Below are 17,069 nucleotides of genomic sequence, written 5' to 3' on the forward strand. Positions count from 1 at the left end.
ATTACCAGCATCAGTTTTACAAAAGCAGCCTGACAAAAGGCTCCACGCATATAATACCAGCGAGACTAGAAACTATGACCAAAAACCAAAACCACCCCGCCCCCCCCAGTCTGGTAAATGTATCAACCTACCTCTAACTTTCGATTTCACACACAGCACTCTGATATAACTTATTGATACAATAAAAACAGAAGGGATGAGATCTAGTTAGAAATTTTCCTTGAGAGAAAACAAAACAAATGCATGTTCTTGGCAAAGCCCCAGCCAGATCAGGAGGAAATTCAGCATCTTAGTTTCTCTCTGCGCTCTGGAGACGCATATCCCTGTAAACCGAGCCACTGAGACCGGCTGAGGGCTCACGGCTGTTATCAAGGGCTAGATCTGGCGAATGATACAAAGAACGGAGTTTCCTAACACACCAGGTTTTCTCAAGGCAACCGAAATTAAACACCGAAATTAAACCTACTACTGCGTGCGTTTGCGGGCCTTTTTAGATAAAACTGGCAGTCACATTAGATAAGGAACAGCTACTCAGGAGCGTTTGGAGGAGTGCGGTGGGGGGAGTCTTCGTGGCCTTCCTGTGTCTGTTTTGGGGAGATGGTTAAGATATGACGGGAACATGTAAGAAATTATTGAAAACAGTTATTTACCGGCGAGTTGCAGCCAACATTCTTCTCTCTCCAGGTTGTTTCCCGAGAGAAAATGATTAGATAAACACACCCAGTGAAGTGAAATAGGTATTTCCCTGTTCTTCTGTTAGACCTCTCCCTAACTCACGCCCTTAGACTGACGCATTTTTAAAATCTAGAGAGACGTGGAGACTTGTCCTTACAATTATCAAACACCACCAGCTAACTGCACACGTTTGCTTAAAAACAAAGGGCAGGAAACAAGCAGAGAGGGGAACTGGACAGGCTATAATCGCTTTGCAAACTTTAAACTACTGGCCGATCACTTTGCACTTAGGCTTCGGGTTAGTGCACTTCCTAATTCTAAACTGCAAAGCCGACCTCGCGGGTCGGAAGGAGAGAGTAGTCCGCGGAGTCAGCTTGGTTTTACCCGTGCGCTTCCAACCTGATTTTCCGCTTAGGCAAGAAGCGCCCCTTCCCCCCACCCCCCACGTTTCTGGAGATCTGAGGTCAGGGATAACGGGGTAGTGGGGTAGCAGCAGCGAACAATTCCTCTGGGTCTATTCTTCCCATGACCGGTTCGTCTTCCCCTAGCCAGCTCCCAGCGCGCTATGCTCAGCCAGTTCGGGAACTCACCCGCTCCGGCGGCAAAGCCCGGCCAGGCCCGGAGCTGTGCGCCAAAGCGCGAAACCAAACGAGGCAAACGGCCTGTTCCAAGTCGCCCCTCTTCCTAAAGCCCGGGAAGGACCTCTTCATCAGGAAGACCTACCCACCAGCCACTCGCCACCGGCGGCGGAAAAGTGAGCCCAGCGCGCCACACGGCCAGCCGGACTGTGGGGACCCCAGGAGCGCAGGGCGGAGGAGCAGCGCGACAGGAGGCGACGGCGCTGGCGGCACCGCCGAGAAGGAGCAAGGGAAGGGGGCAGGAGAAGGAGGAAGAGAAGGAAGCTAAAAGCCAGAGCGGCCAGGCCGCCCGAGCATCTGGGGAGAGCGGCCTGAGCCCAGAGCAACTCGCCTCGGGAGCCCTAATCCTCTGCCGCGGGCTAGCTGAGCGGTCAGTGGCGCACGGCAGCAGCGAGGCTGAAATATGATAATCAGAACAGCTGCGCCGCGCGTCCCGCAGCCAATGGGCGAGGCGCTCGCCTGACGTCCCCGCGCGCTGCGTCAGACCAATGGCGATGGAGCTGAGTTGGAGCAGAGAAGTTTGAGTAAGAGATAAGGAAGAGAGGTGCCCGAGCCGCTTCGAGTCAGCCGCCGCCGCAGCGCCTCCGCTCCGCCAGCTCCGCCGGCTTAAATTGGACTCCCTGATCCGCGAGGGCGCGGCGCAGCCGGGCAGCGGCTCTCTCAGCCTTGGCAACCCTAGGGGCCACTGTTTCCCACTTAGCCACAGCTCCAGCATCCTCTCTGTGGGTTGGTCACCAACTGTACAACCACCATTTCACTGTGGACATTACTCCCTGTTACAGATATGGGAGACATGGGAGATCCACCAAAAAGTAAGAGGCGATTTTACCTTGTGGGGCTCGGTGTGCTGTTCTTGTGTGGGGGTCTCTCTCAGGCAAGGGTGCCAAGGGCTCTTCGGAGTTCGAGTCATTGCTTGGAGAGAGAGAGAGAGAGAGAGAGAGAGAGAGAGAGAGAGAAGGTGGCTTTTTCTTGTTGCCGCCACGCCTGCATGCTTGCTGTCGGTTCTGATCTTCGGGAAACTGATCGTACCTTGTGTTTGAATTCGCCTGCGTGCCCTCCAAAACCCTAGCCTTCTGATGCTAAGCGGTGGTTTCCTCCTCGGGAATCCTGAGCTCTCCGAGAAGGATATTCTGTTGCAAAGGTCCGCCTGCAAGTACAATACCCGGAGATGTGAATTAGCATTAGACTTGCAAAAGAGAACGAGTGACAACTGTATTGATGTCTGCTCTTGCTAACAATTTCCAGTCCTATGTGCTATTTAAGAGCGTGCTTCATGGAAAATATAGACATCCCTGCGTTCACTTAACGCTTCTAGTCAAAACCTTTTATTTGACTTGACTTATCCATAATCTTTCCCAATGATTATGGCAAAGAGGGAGGAGGGAGGAAAAAGAAATACAAAATGAACGGGTTTGATTGCGTGCTAGGCTTACAAATGTAGACTATTCAAATCTGCATTTTACATATATTCCACCTCCTTTTAAAAATGAGTCAGGGTTTTGATGGCACACTCCAATTACCATCCCAAAGTGCAATACTCTTAAAAAAAAAAAAAAAAAAAACCCCCAGAGCACGCCCTATAAGAGAACGACACTAAAAGTGTGTTTATCTCTGTAGGAAGTAAACGGTTAGTCAAAAAACGAGTACGCCCTATAAGAGAACGACACTAAAAGTGTGTTTATCTCTGTAGGAAGTAAACGGTTAGTCAATCATGTATTTATTTTCATTTCAGAAAAACGTCTGATTTCCCTATGTGTTGGTTGCGGCAATCAAATTCACGATCAGTATATTCTGAGGGTTTCTCCGGATTTGGAATGGCATGCGGCATGTTTGAAATGTGCGGAGTGTAATCAGTATTTGGACGAGAGCTGTACGTGCTTTGTTAGAGATGGGAAAACCTACTGTAAAAGAGATTATATCAGGTACGCCATTTATACTGCTTCCTTAATTTTGTGAGATTTCCCTCTCTCTCCCCATTCGTCATTATTTTGTGTGGCTTTGTCCTTGGTGAAGTTTGCCTTAATGGATTCCAGCGTGCAAAAGTTACCCTTGGAAGTGTAATATGTAAATTAACCTATGCTGTTCATTTTACTTTTTAGAGGGAAAAAAAACCCCCGCGAAACTCGATAGTGGTTCCCGTAAATTATGTGGCATTGAAGCTTGTATAATTGCTCTTGGAATTTGTGGTGCTCAAATTATTTTCCTCTGTTACCCTCCCCCTTCCAAAACAAACAAAAAAATTCAAGATGGAAAAGTTGGGGTTTCTAAACTTAAAAAAAAAGGTTGGTTGGTTTTTATTGTATCATGCAATGTTTTTTCTTTTTTATTTATTTTAATTAAGTATTTTATTAGTAACTTCCAGATTCTTCGGAGATGTCAGTGCAATAGGTGAAATAGTTTGACCTAAGCATATTTAGAGATGTACTTTGTAAGAGCAAATAGAGATATTGCCCTTTTACTTTTAGGGTAAGGACTCCTGCCTGGAAAATTTAAAAACCAACCCAAATATTCTCTGTAAAAAAGACCGGAAATTTAATCTTTTTAAATATTAACCCTTTGGTGACATCTGACTGTCTTCTTTCTTATCTTATCTGAGCTGATGAATTAGACAGAGCAGATCAAATTGCCCATCATCTGTCTACGAACAATTGGTGTATTTAGATAATTGAACAGCTTCCTTTCTCACATTAAAATCTGGTAGCTGATAAAATGAGCGAATTTCCCTTACTGTCAAGAATAAAACCACATAAGGAACTTTCTGAATTTTTTTCTTTCAATTTATTCTGCGTCTAAACTTTATGCTTTGCCAATCTCAAATTTTCTGACTTGTGTATACATATGTCAGAAACTTCATTTTCCGCCTTAGGAAGGAAGTAGAATTTCCAAAGAAAATATTATTGTTTTAAGAACAAAACAGAGGAGATAACACCTTCGTTATTATGTCGATTCGTTATTATGTCGAATAATATCAAAATATTGTATTTAAAAATAAGTTCTCCAGTGGCTGTTAACAAGTAATTAGCTCTGTAAGTCATAGAGTTTATGGAGCTTAGAACTTAACCTTAAAGTTTAGCTGTGATTTACGTATGCAGTTACAATTTTTTCCTGCTCACTTAGTGTGCAGTATTTTTTTTCTTATTTTAAAACCATGAAGTGGAGAGCGTAATTTTAATAAAGCTGAACAGTGCAGAAAAAAAAAAAGTTTATTAATACTTTGATGGTGGGGGAGGAGAATGGGAGGAAAGAGGGGAAGGTGGGGAGCTAGAGGAAGGGGGAGGGATTTTCCAAATTGTTTGCTCACAGGCAAGGTAAAGTCCTCATCCTATGAAGTGGAAGATCTCACATAGAGTAGGCGGAGGGAGGGAAGACTTTTGAATCTACCTTCTAACCTCTGACAAATGAGCCATTTTCAATTGTTTACTTGATTGGTTTGTGAACTGGAGATTCTGGAGAGGGAGAGCTCACTTCTCGACCCCAGCAGTAGCTTTACTCCTGTGAAGATAGTGTTTTGCTCAATTGTATTCAGACCTGCTTGTGCCTAATTCCGGCTAAACGTTAGTGGAAGGAACCAATCGCTTTTACATTTTGTTCTCCACTCTTTCAGCTGTGTGTGTGTGTGTGCGCGCGCGTGCACGTGTGTGTGTCCCTTTGAAATCCTGTAGTTGTGAAAGCAGAACAGAGAGACCGTTTAGATTTCCGAATGCCTTTCTCCCCTTGGGGGAGCGAGGCTCCCCCTCTTACCCCACTTTGTGTAGGTCTTTTCCTCTCCTTCATTCTCTCTGTTTGTAGGAACGCTCCTGCTTTGGTTATTAGTGAGAACGCGGAGAGGAGGCCAGGGCAGAGCCTCTAGATGAAACCTACAAGGATTGTCTCTTGGTAAAGAAAGGTCAGCAGTGAGGAAGACCTTAGGAGTGGGTCTTTTCATTTTTCTGTCTGGTCAGGCTTCTCAAACAAACTGAAATAAAGGTAGATGCTTCAGCAACTTGAAAAAGATGGAGGGAACCAAAGCAGATTTTTAAAATAATAATGAAAGGAGGAAGGGAGAGGAAACTTTCTGTTAACATTGCTGCCTGAGGAAAAGATCTTTAGCCGGGGAAAAGTGCAGTGGGCTTGTGCAGAAAGGGCTCTGGAAACCCTCAGAGGTTTCATTTTGTTCTTCTGCCTGTGCATTTGTGTGTTTTCAAACCGAGTGGGGTGACAATCTCATTCCATAACCTCATTTTCTTTTGAAAGGAGGATTTGGGTTGCAGTTTTAGAGACGTTTCTAGCAGCAGAAATTGGGGGATAGGGAGGCGAAAATTTGGGGCCAGTGACTCCCGGAGTCCCCCTGGGCCCCTTCCTGCCAAGAGCGGCAAGGGCCACCCTGGACTGGTCGCTGGAGCAGCGGTCCAGGCTTCCAACACGTCAAACATTTTTCGATGGTCTGGACTGGGCGTTTTCAACTAAGAGGTACGGATCGAGACACAGAAGCTCATAGGAAGGGGAAATGGAGCGGGAAACGAGAGAAATCTAATCATTTCCACCCTCCCATTCCCAGCTTGTCTGCGAACGCTGATTTCAGTGTCTCAGGGCGTTGTGGCCGAGGTTGCCAGCGACCTTGGGTCGGGGGCTGCGCCCGCCTGAAGTGACCCCCTCTCTCTGTGTTTCCCTCCCGCCCCGGGCCCGGCCCCCGCGCAGGTTGTACGGGATCAAATGCGCCAAGTGCAGCATCGGCTTCAGCAAGAACGACTTCGTGATGCGCGCCCGCTCCAAGGTGTACCACATCGAGTGTTTCCGCTGCGTGGCCTGCAGCCGCCAGCTCATCCCCGGGGACGAGTTCGCGCTGCGGGAGGACGGGCTCTTCTGCCGCGCGGATCACGACGTGGTGGAGAGGGCCAGCCTGGGCGCCGGCGACCCGCTCAGCCCCCTGCACCCGGCGCGGCCGCTGCAAATGGCAGGTACTTCTGGGCGCGGAGGGAGGCCCTCCTCGGGGAGGCAGGCGCCAGGCGAGGCCAGCGCCACCCCTGCCAGCGCGCCAGCGGCCGCAGCAACCCTGGGACCCTTGCGGCGGTTGCTGCGGTCGGAGACGGAGGGTTCTGGGTGCGGCTTGCACCGCGCTTCACTCTTTCGCAGCAAGGTTCAGTGCCCTCACTGTCTCCCTTGACTCCCCCCAGCACAGCTACCCGTCTGTGTGTCTAGATGTGGGTGCCCGTGAATGTACACCGCTTGGGCACACGTGTATGCACACGCCCAAACAGTACTTCCAGTTCACCTTGGCCTCCAAAACGCGGCTTACTGAAAACGGGCTTCAGCTCCCCGCCGGGTATTCTCCCCGCAGCTGCCTAATTAAAGGGGTGGAGCTCTGGGCCCCTGGACCTTCCTCCTTTAACCCAATGAAGGAAGCTTAGGTGGCCTCAAGTTATTTAGCCTCTCAATTCCTTTTCCCTTGCAAACTGCCCCCCCCCTACACTCCAAAATACTTTAAAAATTTATTTGTATCCCTTTGTGAGAGAGTGGGCCTGAAAAGATACAGTTTTAATAATTGCAAGCCTTTGCACGGAGCCGTAATTTAAAACTGTCAACAAGCTTATCTGCAGTAATTGCCTTTTAAAGGGAGCCTCCCTGTTTAAACCGTTCATTCTACTTCATTTGGTGAGAATTTCATCTTCGGGCCTGTTGCTGTGACACTAAATTGACCCCATAGGTGTTGACCTGACCCCCGGGGGTCCTGGTAAGTGCAAGATTTGTAACAAACACATCTGAGGGCCCTTGCCCCAGGAAGGAGAGCAGAAATAGAGCAAGGTTGGCCAGGAAGGGGGCCACAGGTAAGAAGGCAGACAACGTTTCCAAACCTGCTTTCCGGTCTTGATAGATCTGCCCTGTGCGTTTTTAAAGTGTCAATTCGCCCTGAGTTCTGTCTGTGAGAAAACTACAACTCTTCCTCCTCTGCTCTCTGGCAGCTCTAAGAATTCCGTCCTGGGGGATTTGTGACTTAACTTGCAGGGGGGCAAAGCCAGAGGTGGCAACTTCTGTTAGGTGCAACCTGTGATCTGCTGTGGGAAGCACAGAAGAAGCCAAAGTATTGGGAGGGAGTCAGGAGCCAGAACACTCCCCAGCTGTCTTTTCTCTAGAGGCCGGGCAGCTCTAAAGAGTTTCGATTTTCCTTTTCTTGGGATCAGATCACATCAGGAACATCCAGGTAGATTTAGTAGATCCAGGTAGACTAAGAAAGATCAAAGGCTTGAGAGATGGCCGAAATCCCGAATTTCTTTATCCCCTTGATATAATTGTACCCTGGGGACTGAAGTTCAAGCTCTCTGTCAGAACTCTCCTCAGCCATTCCGCTGCAGACATCCCGCTGGGGTAGTGTCTCTGGCTGTCACTGGGGTGTTCTACGTTTCCTTCCCTAGTACCGCCTGTGTGTTGGGGGGTGTGTGTGTGTGGACTCGGTGTAACCTGGGCCCAGTCCGGGTACTAGAAAAGGCGCACAGGGAGGAGAAACAAGGCAGAACGATGCCGCCCTTGCTGTGAGCAGGGGGACGGGCCCTGAGACGTGCGCCCCTTTGCTGACTCCATGTTGACACGAGCAGGGGCGGAGGCTGCTTTCCGGGCCCGGATTACTGAGCATTGACCTCTGAGATTAGAGAGCGAGATTTTATTCTCCCTTTCGCGCCCCTTACCCCCACCTCTGCCGCCCCTGCTTTGTCTGTCGAGGCTGCAAAGAGCTGCCCATTGTCCGGGAGCGGCGCGGGCGGGCGGCCCGGCCCGCTCACGGCACCCCTTGCCCCGCAGCCGAGCCCATCTCCGCCCGGCAGCCGGCCCTGCGGCCCCACGTCCACAAGCAGCCAGAGAAGACCACCCGCGTACGGACTGTGTTGAATGAGAAGCAGCTGCACACCTTGCGGACCTGCTACGCCGCCAACCCCCGGCCCGACGCGCTCATGAAGGAGCAACTGGTGGAGATGACCGGCCTCAGTCCCCGCGTGATCCGGGTCTGGTTTCAGAACAAGCGGTGCAAGGACAAGAAGCGGAGCATCATGATGAAGCAGCTCCAGCAGCAGCAACCCAATGACAAAACTGTGAGTGGCCCTGGGGCCCGGGCAGGGGACGAGAGGGGGAAGCCGAGGAGGCGTGCGTGCCGGCTGCCCAGGTGGGCCGGCGCCATTTCCCTACGGCTCCGGAGCAGGACCCGGCACTGGCAGCCCCTCCCCCCACCCCTGCCCCGGGGAGAGGCCCCCCCCACCGGTGCCCGGCCCAGCGGCCACACAGCGGCCCGCGCTGCTCCGGGAGGCCCCAGCCTGCGGGGGTGGGCTCGTGCCCTTCAGCCTCGCCCCATCCCGGATCCGGAAGGGCCGTCGCCCCCCTCCGTGGGCAGTGAGGCCTGGCGCTGGTTTTGCCAAAGTTCCGAGAGGAGGAAGGGACAACTCCTTGGCTTCCTTTTTAATCCAGGGTCATCCCGGTGTCCCCCGTGCGCAGCCTGCAGCAGAGCCCCCAGGTGGGCGAAGTGCCCCAAGGTGACCCGTGAAAACAGGGCACCCTCTGCTCCAGGTCAAGCCCAGGTCTCCAGAGATGTCAGGCCCCTGGCACTATTACTCACAATCATCCCTGACCCAGAGCGGCACCCAACTGGCAGGCCTCCTGGTTAAGTTAAACGAAAGAGTTTCTTTCTTCCCCCCACCAACCAGCAATTTTTTTTTTCTTTTTTTGCTTTTTACTGCTTAGGCCCTATTTTTAAATGCCATAAAACCTGCTGTCATTAAATTTGGCAAACTGGCCAAGCCTGGGCCAGGGCATTTTCTAAGTTGGTTAGTGCATAATAGCACAATAGCGGCCAGACCCAAATGCTTGGGAGTTGGGGTTGGCTCCCAGAGAATTGCCTGCAGAAAATCTACCCCCAAATCTGACTAACAAACTGCCCAGAAAATCACCATGTCTAGAGGCTGAAGGGAGGCCTATCCTGCCTCAGCTTTCCACTGAGATGCTATGGCCTGGAAAAGCAGATGGGCGGAATTGGGATTAACAGTGAATTTAAAGGGAAAGAAGAAAGTCGAAACAGAATTTCGCTTAATGAGGTCCAAGCAGACCTAATAGTCCAGCCCACAGAAACAGAAGAACAAAACGTAATAACACAAAACTGAACCCTGGCTAATATCCATACGCGCAGCAGATTAACTGAGTCAATAAAGGCCACTATATAGATAAGATAATACCAGGGTATATTTGCTTAGCCTGCACAGACAATGGAGGGAGGGAGTTTGCTCATTAACATGTTGGGATTGGGGGGGACCTATTCACAGAATATCCAGGGGATGACAGGAACTCCCATGGTGGCTGCCAGTCCAGAGAGACACGACGGTGGCTTACAGGCAAACCCAGTGGAGGTGCAAAGTTACCAGCCGCCTTGGAAAGTACTGAGTGACTTCGCCTTGCAGAGTGACATAGATCAGCCGGCTTTTCAGCAACTGGTAAGTGTCAGCTCCCAGAGTGGGGAGGCTGAATCTCCAAAGAAAGGAGATTCTGGTTAAACTGTCACACAAGGAAAGATTCTGGGGGGTGAGAGAAGAGGGTGCTCCCCGACCCCAGAGTTGGGGAGAGACCAAGGCGGTGTGTTGGAGAGAGGAGGGAAGCACACAAGGAAAACAAACCTCTTGTCAGTCTTTTCTGTGAGAGTTCGTAGTTTGATCATATAGGTTGAATTTTCTATCAATCAGCCCTGTTCTGAGGGATTAACTTCAAGGTGCCTAACTAAATAGACACGCGTGGGAAGGTATCCTGGGTTGCAGAATCATACATCTTCAACTTGTAGCGTCAGAAGGGACGTTAGAGATCACCTTGGCATTTTGATCAGCAGCCAGTAAATTTACTCCCTTCTCAGCTCCTAGAGCATGGTATAGTTAAGGACCTAAATCAAGGTGATTGTAATAATAATCAGTGTTGTAATACATAATCAATGTTATTATCAATGGTCAGCAGGCACCTATCTGTGCACTATTCAAATATATCAATAAAAAGTTCAGTTATTCAAAGATATGATTGATACTTTTTGTGACTATATCTCTTTCTGGGACTATATCTTAATCTAAAATGTAAGGACTGCTTAAACATTTTTTTAGTATGTAAGTTCAAATATCCTACACAGTCATATACTGTGGGGCAGGTATAGCAAAAGGAACCTGAGTTCTACCAATCAGAGATAATAATGTTGAAACCGGTTTTCGTGTTAATATGTTCTACACATCCAGAGAAGAGAAAACTAAACTCACCTTTCACCTGGGTGAAGATAACTAAGATTATTAAGTATATATCTTTTGTGAGATGATATATGTACACATACGGTTTTTGTTTCTTAAGTAATAAACAGCCCTGTAGGATCTTGTTCTATAAAACAAGATCCATCTGAAAAACTTGTTCCTTTCTTTGAAAATAAAGCTTGAATTGAGGTTAACTTTTTCCCCTCACATTTACCTGGAGGGCATTTTCTTTCTTTGTGGCAACAGTTGGGTAATGGGCCACAGGCAAGAGTTAAAAGGGCTTGGCCCAGGTGTCTGTTTGAAAGTGGGCCAGTCTAGAGGAGGCAGATTTGAGAAGTCCCTTGGCCTCACAGTGGGAAAGTTCAATAAGATAGCAAGGAAGGTAGACCCTGGAATTAGGAAAAAGAAATTATTTTTAATGTCAGGCTAATCTTACCAGTTACTTGGATCATAGAAGGCAGGTAAGGGGAGGGTTCAGGGCAGCCAAGTGTTTGCACCTCCTGAAACTTTAGTGTCAGCTGAGAGCAGTGGAAGGGAAGCCGAGGATGGGGAGGTGTTGGGAGCAGAGCGGAGAAGAAGGTTTACAACAGCAACACAATACTTTTGGCTTAAGAGAAGGAGCCAGATATTTATAATGTGGATGACGTTATAATATATGGGTCTCCTCTCGGAAGGAAGAGCCTGATTGAAAGAGAGAAAGAGGCCAAAAGGCAGCAGGACCAACAACAAGGAAGAAAGGCCACGCTGTGAACCCTCTGAGGAGTTAATCACTGTTCTGTGGAGCCTCCTCTGAATCTCCCGTCACACGATATGAGCGGCGTGTTATGGATTTTCCAACTCAAGAAGAGAGGCTTTGACGCCTAGAGACTGAGAACTCGCCTGCTCCCAGGGCAACACGTAGCCAGCAGGATAATTTTATTTCGAGCATGCATGGTGGAGTTGCGATGCCATTTTACAGTGGGAAACACATTTGTTCTTAAATAATTTAATGCAACATAATGTTGGGAATTCAGTTTCAGTTAAAACAGAGATCTCTTGGAAGATGGGAAAGCGAGAGGATTTCTTCCCAAGTTCTTTTCCTTGTAGGCTTTCTTTAAGCCTGTTAAAATTCAATTATATATGCGGATATCTCTATATATCTGTCTCTGCACACAGACACACACACACACACACACACACACACACAGAGGACAAGTTTATAATCCTTTTGTGAATACGATCACAGCCTCCTTTATTCATTTCTTAACCTTCTATGCAGGTCAATTTTTCAGAAGGAGGACCGGGCTCTAATTCCACTGGCAGTGAAGTGGCGTCGATGTCCTCTCAGCTCCCAGATACACCTAACAGCATGGTAGCCAGTCCAATTGAGGCATGAGGAACATTCATTCAGATGTATTTTTTTCCCTGTTGGAGAAAGTGGGAAATTATAATGTTGAACTCCGAAACAAAAGTATTTAACGACCCAGTCAATAAAAACTGAATCAAGAAATGAATGCTCCATGAAACGCACGAAGTCTGTTTTAATGACAAGGTGATATGGTAGCAACACTGTGAAGACAATCATGGGATTTTACTAGAATTAAAACAACAAACAAAACCCAAACCCAACATAATGCTATCCAATGACCTTAGGAGTACTGAAAAAAAAAAAAAAAGACGTTTTTAAAACGTAGAGGATTTATATTCAAGGATCTCAAAAAAAAGCATTTTCATTTCACTGCACATCTAGAGAAAAGCAGAAATAGAGATTTTCTAGTCCATCTTATTCTGAATGGTGCTGTTTCTATATTGGTCATTGCCTTGCCAAACAGGAGCTCCAGCAAATGAGCAGAAAGAGAAACTGGCCTCTTTGGCTGAAAGAGTCCTTTCAGGAAGGTGGAGCTGCGTTGGTTTGCGATGTTTTTAGTTGACTTGAACAAGGGGTTAATTGAAATCCTGGGTCTCTAGCATGTCCTGTAGCTGATTTCTTTTTTCCTTTTGCCCCTCCCCCCCTTTTTTTTTGAGATCCCTCCTCTATCAAGAAGTCTGAAGCGACTTTAAAGGTTTTTGAATTCAGATTTAAAAACCAACTTATAAAGCATTGCAACAAGGTTACCTCTATTTTGCCACAAGCGTCTCGGGATTGTGTTTGACTTGTGTCTGTCCAAGAACTTTTCCCCCAAAGATGTGTATAGTTATTGGTTAAAATGACTGTTTTCGCTCTCTCTGGAAATAAAGAGGAAAAAAAGGAAACTTTTTTTTTGTTTGCTCTTGCATTGCAAAAATTATAAAGTAATTTATTATTTATTGTCGGAAGACTTGCCACTTTTCATGTCATTTGACATTATGTTTTGTTTGCTGAAGTAAAAAAAAAAAAAGATAAAGGTTGTACCGTGGTCTTTGAATTATATGTCTAATTCTATGTGTTTTGTCTTTTTTCTTAAATATTATGTGAAATCAAAGCGCCATATGTAGAATTATATCTTCAGGACTATTTCACCAATAAATGTTTGGCATAGATAAATAAATAAACACAATGATCCAGGGTCCCTCTTTTATATGTTTACAAGTAAGTCATTAAAATGTCTGAAATTAAGGACTGCATGTGAATCGGGGTAAACTGACGTATAATAGGTGTGATATTTTATTGCAGATAGTTAAGGTTGAACTTGCAAGTTTGCATTTCAATAGTTGGATCAAAACTGGTTGGAAGCCTTTTGCTCTCAGCTGTGATAATATTACTGGTTTTTTGAAAATGAGATGCTTTCCTCTGTCCTGTTTCCCACCTTTCTTTCCTCCTGTCTCTTTTCTTGCCCCACCCTCCATCCCACCCCACCCCACCCAAAATAGGAAGAGGGTCCTGCTTAAAATGGATTTTGATCCTGAGTCACTATTTTTATCTTCTTAGAGTGCTTTATACCAAAGTCTTCTGCTTAGGATCGTTGAAATGACCCATATTTCAAGTATAAGCTCTCGCTAAAAGAGAGGCTTTCTGCCTAGCCAGTGAAGTATAACCATTATTTACCAGTGGCGGCTGTCAGCCGTTTGAGAAATGCTGCTTTATTTGCGCAGGAAGACCAGACGGAGAGAGGGGAGTTTTCTCACCAGTTCCCAGACCAGTCAGTGGGTGTCTTTTCTTGCCTCTCCTTCCCCACCGTCTCCAACTTGTTTCCTACCCGCCTCCCCTTCTCTCTTTCTCCCTTAACTCAGACCCCCAAAACCTTACGAGGGTGATTGGTTAGGGTGGAGGGGCGCGGCGAGGACTAGGTGGGGAACCGCCTTCTAGGGGCAGGAGTCCGGGTTAAGTGCGCTCAGAGTTTCGCGGACGTGAGCTCTTAACACCTTGCTTGCTGGCATTTAGCAGCGGCTCCTGGGCCAGAAGCAGAACCCAGGGAAGGAGAAATGGTCCTGTTCGAAATCAGGCTTCTCGGTTCGTTTGTGGGTGTAGAGTAAGGATTTGGGGCTCCACCCTGTCTCCTCCCCTCCCCCTCCCCCATGATACTTTGGCTCTCTACAGACTGAATGCATTTGTACGCGCCAGTGTAATGCCTTACATCTGACAACTCGTAATAAATACGAAAGCTAACGTACCCTAATCGTGTGTCTCGTGGCGTGCGCCCCTTAGGACCCCTGACGGCGAGCGGGCCGGAGGCCGGGCTGGAGCCCCGGGAGCCCCGCGTCTCCCCAGCTCTCAAATCGCTTTCACCCTCTCCAAACCTGCGGCAAGTCGGGAAAGAGCCTCAATTAGGCTTTTGTTTGGCTTTGTCCTACATAAGGGGTTAATTACAGGCTCTAACGTGGTGGGGCCAGAGAGAAAACAAACTTTGCATTGAAAATGTTACAGTGCATTAGACATGCCCGTTGATTACTTTGATTGTTGTGTCTAATTCTTGACAGAGGGGTAATAATTTGGCCGCAGTAATAATGGCTTGTAGTCATCTGTTGAGAAAAACAGGAGTTATGTCTTATCTCACACGGATCTTCTCCAAGAAAGGCCTTTTTTCTTTTTTTTTTTCTTCTCCTTCTTCTCGTTTTCCTTTTTCTTCTTTTCTGTCCCGTGTCTCTCCTCTAACCTCTTGCACCAGACTTGACTCTTTCAGATTCCCGTTCACTGTTTTCTATTCGCCTGTCTTTGATTTTCCTTTTTGCTCACCGTCATACCTGAGACGACTAACTAATAAGTGAAAGGATGGCAGGTACAACATGAATATTGGTGTCAGGAGTGCGGAGTTACTGATAGCCCAAGCCCTGGTTTGAAAACCATTAAGTTCCCTTTCCCAGCCATAGCCTTTAGCAGACACGTTTGAAAACATTAGGACTTGGAAAAAAACTTTATTTAGGGTTTGAATGCAATAGAGGTACTTAAGGGAGGCACACATCTTTGTGATGGTTTTTCATCCTGACATTTATTTCTAAGATTAGGTTTGTGTGTGGGGAGATAATGTTTTACATATATAGATGTCAGTCTGTTCTGAAGTCCACAGCTCGAATTTAAGTACAGTAATTTGGGAGGGAAGTGTTGAATGATTTGGTTTCACTTGCTAGATTCAAGATATATGTTGCCTGATGGCTGAGAATGGATTGATGGGTCGATAGCATTCCAGTTCTTGTATTATTCATATGAAAGGTGTGTTCCTTTCTAGACTTCTCAGCATGTGCTCTAAAATGTGTAGCTGAAATGTCTTCTTGTTTGCAAACCATCTTTTGCACATACTCTCCTTTTCCCTGCACACCTCTGGAGATCGAATTTTGAGCGGTGCTCTTCTAATGAAATTCCTCCTGTTTGCCATTATCTTTGATCCTCCCTCCCCTTATTACTCTGAATTCTCCCTTCTGGACATTATGACTCATTTCCTCCAGCTTCTGCAAGCTAAAATTTAATGCAACTAAAAACATCCAGGACGCTGTCCTTAAATCAGGGAATCTATATCAACATCTATACTCCTAAAAAGACAGGATTTTTTTCTCCCTATTGTTCAGAGCAATAACATCCTCTGTATCAGTTTACTGTCGCTGTCTTTTCCTTTCATCAAATGGACCTGGCTTTTCTTACCATTAAAAAAAAAAAAAAAAAAGGTCCTTTCTAAGTTAGAATCATATTTGAAGAGTTTTTTTTTTTCTTCATTGAAATAACATTTCTGGTTATTTGAGATTCTGTGTGGGTGTGTCTACCCACTTCCCAATTCACAACTTTTTTGGAATCCAAGATTAAATAGATGATTTTGTGTTGCTCTGCTGCTCTTCACCCTGATCAAGTTGTTAAACCTATCTATTGACCCCCTTTTGGTCTATCTTATCCTTTGGCTAAAAGCCAGAAAGACACAGTGTGCTTTTGAGGTACCTCAAAGTACTTGCATTTTTCTAGCACCTTGAATTTTTAAGCCATAAGATCGATCTCATTGAAATATCTCTTATAAGCCCCCTGTGGATTTATTTAGCCTTTTCCTTTTTCTTAAAAAAGAATAAGAAAAAAAAAAAAAAGTAAAAACTAGGTCCAATCCACCAGAAGAGCTAAGTTTGGATGGAACCCAGCCAGTATGAGTTTAATCTCACCTCTAATACAAGTAAACTAAGCAGAAAGTACTTGTTTTCTTATCTGTAAAGTTTAGTTTAGTCAACTTTTGTAAAAGAGATTTATAATCCAAATTATGCTTAGGTTCTATTCATTAAGGACTATTTACTTCCTCGCTGCTAATCAACAATTAAAGATTATGTCACAACAAGACAAGTCAAATTTTCTTTGGGGGTGCTGGGAGAAAGGGGGAGGGGATTATTTTTGTGCTCTTATTTTAAAAGTGTTACTTTCAAAAAATGGCAGCAAATCTTGAATTCTCATTAATTATTAAAAATAAAAACAATTAACTTGTACAGTGTGAGTGGGTATTTTTAAACTAAAGTGTAAGTAGTTAATTCAGGGCGCTGGCAGCCGATTCTGTTTACTGATCTTTTCTGATTGTTGTTTTCTTGATAACCGAGCAAGCCACTGAATGGCTGTTTGAGCCCAGGCGCCACAAACATAAACTTCACAGCTTACAATGTCCCAAGTCGTGATGGAGGATCTCTCCACACCTCCCGGAGACTTCTGAAGTGTAGACAGAGAAGTTGGTTCACTGGGAGCGAAGGAGGGGGAGGGGCAGGAGGGAAGGCTGCTGAGTGTTTGCTGTGAGCATTGTTACTATCACATCCTTTAATTTTTATGGCGCTTAAGCTGTTGGCTCCGAGAAGCCAGTTTCTATCCCTTGGAGAAGCCAGCCTGTCCCGGAGCCGCACTTAAGAGTACTTCATTCTTTTTAGTTTTTTCAACATTTATTTTGCAAATCTTTCTGCTTAATTACGCCTCTGAAAAAGGGCTCAGCAATGATAAGCAAAGCGTTCTAAAAAGAAAACCAGTTTTTTTCTCCAAAAGAGGACGCCTAAGATTAGGGGGGAAAGTTGGGGGTAAGATTGCTTTTCACCAGATGGGAAGAAAGGCACCTGGACCTGAGCTTTACGAGACCCCTACGGGGAGACTCCGCTCAGCCCTCTCCACGCCTAGGACCCTCTTTCC

General features: G+C 46.5%; 1 protein-coding gene across 1 annotated transcript; it reads left to right on the forward strand.

The window, feature by feature from the left end:
* The first annotated feature begins 1,544 nt into the window (after nucleotides 1-1,544).
* On the forward strand, nucleotides 1,545-13,054 carry ISL1 (ISL LIM homeobox 1). The gene is made up of 6 exons (XM_007470740.1): nucleotides 1,545-2,125; nucleotides 3,046-3,235; nucleotides 5,991-6,250; nucleotides 8,085-8,371; nucleotides 9,590-9,757; nucleotides 11,802-13,054. The coding sequence occupies exons 1-6, from the start codon at nucleotides 2,098-2,100 to the stop codon at nucleotides 11,916-11,918; spliced, it is 1,050 nt and encodes a 349-aa protein (XP_007470802.1). The 5' UTR covers nucleotides 1,545-2,097; the 3' UTR covers nucleotides 11,919-13,054.
* Nucleotides 13,055-17,069: the final 4,015 nt, after the last annotated feature.

Source organism: Lipotes vexillifer, unplaced genomic scaffold, assembly GCF_000442215.2.
Source record: "Lipotes vexillifer unplaced genomic scaffold, Lipotes_vexillifer_v1.1 scaffold96, whole genome shotgun sequence".
Classification (NCBI taxonomy): Eukaryota; Metazoa; Chordata; class Mammalia; order Artiodactyla; family Lipotidae; genus Lipotes; species Lipotes vexillifer.

Bases quoted from the DNA above. Each gene is read 5' to 3' on its own strand.
- ISL1 (XM_007470740.1), top strand. From the start codon at position 2,098: ATGGGAGACATGGGAGATCCACCAAAAA. The intron at 2,126-3,045 runs GTAAGAGGCGAT...TTTTCATTTCAG, and splicing joins CATGGGAGATCCACCAAAAA to AAAAACGTCTGATTTCCCTA. The intron at 9,758-11,801 runs GTAAGTGTCAGC...CCTTCTATGCAG, and splicing joins AGCCGGCTTTTCAGCAACTG to GTCAATTTTTCAGAAGGAGG.